The sequence below is a fragment of the Loxodonta africana genome, chromosome 1 (assembly GCF_030014295.1).
Source record: "Loxodonta africana isolate mLoxAfr1 chromosome 1, mLoxAfr1.hap2, whole genome shotgun sequence".
NCBI classification, from domain to species: domain Eukaryota; kingdom Metazoa; phylum Chordata; class Mammalia; order Proboscidea; family Elephantidae; genus Loxodonta; species Loxodonta africana.
The window spans coordinates 87,577,925-87,583,614 of NC_087342.1; the positions used below are offsets into that span (position 1 = coordinate 87,577,925).

At 38.9% G+C, this 5,690-nt stretch overlaps 1 protein-coding gene across 1 annotated transcript; it reads left to right on the plus strand.

Moving 5' to 3' along the window:
* Nucleotides 1–2,946: 2,946 nt before the first annotated feature.
* Nucleotides 2,947–4,220, plus strand: LOC100672571 (olfactory receptor 12D1-like). The gene has a single exon (XM_003421840.3). The coding sequence runs from the start codon at nt 3,294–3,296 to the stop codon at nt 4,218–4,220; it is 927 nt and encodes a 308-aa protein (XP_003421888.2). The 5' UTR covers nt 2,947–3,293.
* Nucleotides 4,221–5,690: the final 1,470 nt, after the last annotated feature.

The window sequence follows — 5,690 nt, forward strand, 5'->3', positions numbered from 1 at the left end:
TGTGGAATACTTTGGGTTTTCTATGTTTAGTATCATACCATCCACATTAGGGACAGTTCTACCTTTTCATTTGTACATGCTAGTAGTAAAGATAAATGAGCAGCATTGAAAACAGATGTCCTATTTTATAAATGTATTGTGGTTGTGGATTACAAAGATACTTTACTCCCCATGCTTTTGTTGTTGCCATTCTTATTCTCAGTTCAAAATGCCTGGTTCTCTAGACATACTCCAAAGCAAGTCAGGAATCTCTAAATGTTAAAATTTCAGTGAAAGAAATCATGCCGAACAGAGGAGTCTGATTTCTAATTTTTGTTTTTTTAAAGACAGGAAGAGTTTTATTTTCCCAAACACATTTTTTATAAAATACTGCTTTGTAGGACAGAGAATCAAAAGTAATTTTGGCATGTCATCTGTACTTTCAATAGCAATGGTCCAATTTTTTTAAATTAAAAAAAATATATATGGCTATCAAAAAAGTTACACTGAATAGTTTGAAGGCAGCCCTTTGTGAAGGTGTTGTAGAGAATACATAATTTCTCAAAACTACTTCCACATATTAAAAATCAAGTACCTCATGGGCACCCTAATTCATTCACTTTTTCACTCTTACTCACCTCAAATCACTTTCACCTACTATCAGTGGTTTCTCCAAACTTGAATGATTCCCCTTTCTTAAGAAACCACCCAATCAGCATCTCTATTACAGTTCTTACACTTCTCTCCAGTGCCTCCCACTCCTATAAATTTCTATCACATCCTTGATCCTTTCCCTCCAATAAGTGAAAGTTCATCCACTACATCTGAAAATGATGAAGCTATTTCACAAAAGTATGGCTGCTTTTACCAGTGTACTTAAAGGAGATAGGTTAAGTGCTGGACTACTAGTCAAAAGGTTGGTGGTTCAAACCCACCAAGAGGTGCCTTGGAAGTAAGGCCTGGTGAGCTATTTCCAAACAAAGGTGTAGAAAGGGTGGCGAGCACCCAGGGGCAATCTTTAAGTTGTGTCCTTCCCAATTTCAAGATGAATAGATGCTGATAGGTGGCAACTTTCAACAGAACACCTTCCCATCTTTTGTCCAGCTGCCTCAGTCAGGTGGCTTTCATATTTGTAGCACCTCACTGCCATTCCACGCCTCATCTGGTACCCTCTTGGACTTGCACCTGGGACAAGTGTCCCCCTCGAGCTCCCCTTAAGCATGATGCTTCTGCTCCCAAAATGTTACAGCTTTGAAAACCCTATGGAGCAGATCCAGTAAGGATGCCATTAATTGGAATCAACTCAAAAGCAACAAATAACAGCAACTGTTTCAAATAATGAAAGAAACAAAGATTCTCAAGCTTTGCTGCCTCTCAGTAATCAGTCTCAATTTAGCCAAACATTACACCTTCTTAAAATTAACTTATTTACAATTTTATCAAGTGTTTTAACAGTCACTGAAGAAAACACTATTATTTCAATTCTGTGAGTGAAATGCAAATTAACATGTTCCTTTAGTTGAAAACAGAAACCCTGGTGGCATAGTGGTTAAGTGCTACAGCTGCTAACAAAGATGTCAGCAGTTCAAATCTGCCAGGGGCTCCTTGGAAACTCTATGGGGCAGTTCTACTCTGTCCTGTAGGGTCACTATGAGTCGGAATTGACTCGATGGCAGTGGGTTTGGTTTGGTTTGGTTTAGTTGAAAACAGAAATTTCATTTGATGGAAAGGGCAAAAAAGACAAAAAATGTTTTTGAATGATAAGATCTGGAAATTTTGGGGACTTTGAAAAGAGTTGGTATGCAGCAGATAGCCTTTTGGGGTGGTAGAAGGTAACATGACTGCCAGTGTCAGATTAATGGAACTAGAAGTGAACATGGTGAATTGCACCTGAGGCAGAATATTCCTTCACATCTAAAGAGTGATGTCATTGCAGTCAAGATAAAAAAAAGGACCTAAGGCAATAGATCACAAGAGAAGATAGGGCTTCAAGGGAACTAAAGACATAGATAATTCGAGGAGAGGTCAGTATCCGGTGATTTTAGGAAGCAACGGATGAGCCGATTGGAGGCAGAACTTTATTTACCCACAACTCAGGGATATAATAAAGAAAAAAGAGTCCCAGAGCAACTCAAAAATGGAAGCACTATACAATCTGTAGAAGTAATTTGAGAATTCTACTTTGAGAAAATATTAAGGATCATATTATAGGAATAAACTAAGCTTATCAGCAGCTGTATCAATGATAAAAATTTCAAATAACCCTCAGGCTAGTAATATCTGATTAATGTGCCCTCCTTGCCTATGCCAGCTAAGGCTTCATTACCCTCCTATGGATGTGGCTCAGAAAGGGACCAGTAAGAGGATACCTCTAGCCCAATTAAATTCTAAGACAAGGAAAAGCTACTACTACTATTTTAAGGGTTTTTGTTTTCTTGTTTGTTTCTTTAAAGACTGCGGTATTTAAAGAACTTAAAGAGTTCTTTCCTCTTTACTTTCATTATGCTAAAGTCTTCCAGGTGGCTTCATAGTAGGTTTAGAGACAGCAGCGTGGTGGAGTACTTAAAATCTGTACCCTATTAGAGGTGATTTGGAAACCCTGGTAGTATAGTGGTTAAGTGCTACGGCTGCTATCCAAAAGGTCAGCAGTTTGAATCCACCAGGCACTCCTTGGAAACCCTGTGGGGCAGTTCGATTCTGTTCGGTAGGGTCGCTATGAGTCAGAACTGACTCGGCAGTGAGTTAGAGCTGATTTAGGAAGATGAAAGGAAGGCGTATCACAATGTAGATATGCACAGGCAGAGAAAATGGAAGCCTACAACATGATCTAGATCTCTGAGAAAAAAATATTAATGATAAATCAAATAAAGGAAAAATAACATTGACTGAGTCGAAGAACTGACCTGTTGCCTTAATATTTTACACTTTAATGACTGACATTCTATAAAACCTGTGAAGTTGGGATCACGTAAAACAGCAATAAAAACAAAACCAGTTGCAATCAACTACTTTTCAACTCATGGAGACTCTATGTGTTACAGAGTAGAGCTGTGCTCTATAGGATTATCTTTGCTGTAATCTTTACAGAAGCAGACCACCAGTATTTCTTCTACAGAGTCATTCAGTCAGTTCAAACCGCCAACATTTCTGTTAGTAGTGGAGTGCATACTGTTTTCACCACCCAGCATCCTTCAAAACAACTATATTCTTCCTCAAAACATTTTCTCTTTGTGAGAAAACCCTGGACTGGGAGGATTCTTATTCTCATTAGAGATAGTGCTCCATATATATTATTTTGTCTTTTTTTTTAAGTGATGCTGAATCAAACCTCAGTCACTGAATTTCTCCTCCTGGGAGTGATAGACAACCAAGAACTGCAGCCTTTTCTCTTTGCAGTTTTCCTCACCATCTACTTTAGCATTGTGGTTGGGAATGGAGCTATCCTGATGATTGTCGTCTCTGATCCAAGACTTCATTCACCTATGTATTTCTTCCTGGGAAACCTCTCATGCCTTGATATCTGCTACTCCACAGTGACACTGCCAAAGATGCTAGAGAACTTCCTCTCTACACACAAAGCAATTTCTTTTGTGGGATGCATAAGCCAGCTTCATTTCTTTCACTTCCTAGGCAGCACAGAGGCCATGTTGTTGGCTGTGATGGCCTTGGACCGCTTTGTGGCTATCTGCAAACCTCTTCGTTACACTGTCATCATGAATCATCAGCGCTGTACCCAGATGGCTAGTACAACCTGGGTCATTGGGTTTTTCCATGCCCTCCTACATTCCATAATGACCTCTCACTTGAACTTCTGTGGCTCCAACCAAATCCATCACTTCTTCTGTGATATCAAACCATTGCTGGAGTTGGCATGTGGGAACATTGAACTCAATCAATGGCTGCTCAATACTGTCTCAGGAACCATTGCTATGGGCCCCTTCTTTCTCACACTTCTCTCCTATTTCTACATTATCACCTATCTCGTCTTCAAGACCCGTTCTTGCAGCATGCTTCACAGAGCATTGTCTACCTGTGCCTCCCACTTCATGGTAGTCATTCTTCTCTATGCTCCTGTTATCTTTACCTATATTCGTCCTGCCTCAGGCAGCTCCATGGATCAGGATCGGGTCATTGCCATCATGTACACTGTGGTCACTCCTGTACTAAATCCACTGATCTATACTTTGAGGAACAAGGAAGTCAAGAAGGCTTTAATCAGGGCAATCAGAAAGGAGCTATGATGTGAAAGACCTAGAGAACTCTTCTGAGGCATAAATAAGCAGGCAATGAGAAAGTGAGATTTGAGTTTATACCGCTTCTCAAATTGTTCAGAATATGTATAGAAACGAGAACAGAATAAAAGAATCATAAATGTTAAATTTCAGTCTAACAGGTGTTGTTGTTAGGTTCCATCAAGTTGGTTCTGACTCACAGACACCCTATGTACACCAGAATAAACACTGCCCAGCCCTGTGCCATCCTCACAATTATTGTTATGCTTCAATAGATAGGTTATTAGTATAAACATGTTAGACACTATCCATGGAACCCACATGCTGTTGTGTGAAATCAGGTATAGAAATGTGCAAATATTATCCATGTACTGGGTAAATAGATACTACTTGGCTTTATTTATCTCTGTGATTCCTTTAGGTTAGCCCATTCTAATGTGAGCAATAAAATTATTTTGCTTTTATATTTTGAAGATATTTTTAGGGTCATGGTTACTAAATTGTTAAAGCAAATGCTAACTTACATGTGAATTAAAGAGAATTCTTAAGGGATATGTCAGGATTTCTTGTTCACCAAGCAGGGCCAAATCAGTAATTAAAACAAATGAACTGTAATAACTAATTAACAGAAGTAAAATAGTCAATGGATCTTCTAAAGAGATCTGGCATCTCTATCTCCAGAGACGTTTTAAAAGTCTACTGGCTGAAAGGCAATACAGAATGTTGGTGAAGTGTTCACAACTTGACCAAGGTAAGTGATGATACTGAAAAGTACAGAATAATGGGACATTTTTGGTAAAAGGTATAACATGTACAATTTTGCAATAATAACCATACACCTACAAAAAAGACCATTTAATACGACCATTATTCAAATTTACACACCAACCACTAGGGCCAAAGATGAAGAAATAGAAGACTTTTATCAGCTGCTGCAGTCTGCAATTGACCAAACACGCAATCAAGATGCATTGATAATTACTGGTGATTGGAATGCAAAAGTTGGAAACAAAGAAGAAGGATCAATAGTTGGAAAATATGGCCTTGGTGACAGAAACAATGCTGGAGATTGAATGATAGAATTTTGCAAGACCAACTTCTTCATTGCAAATACCTTCTTTCACCAACACAAACAGCGGCTCTGCATATGGACCTCACCAGATGAAACACACAGAAATCAAATTGACTACATCTGTGGAAAGAGGTGATGGAAAAACTCAATATCATCAGTCATAACAAGGCCAGGGGCTAACTGTGTAACATACCATCAATTGCTCATATGCGAGTTCAAGCTGAAACTGAAGAAAATCAGAGCAAGACCACAAGAGCCAAAATACCACCTTCAGTATATCCCACCTGAATTTAGAGACCACCTGAAGAATAGTTTGACTCATTGAACACTAGTGACTGAAGATCAGACGAGTTATGGAATGACATCAAGGACATCATCCATGAAGAAAGCAAGAGGTCATTGAAAAG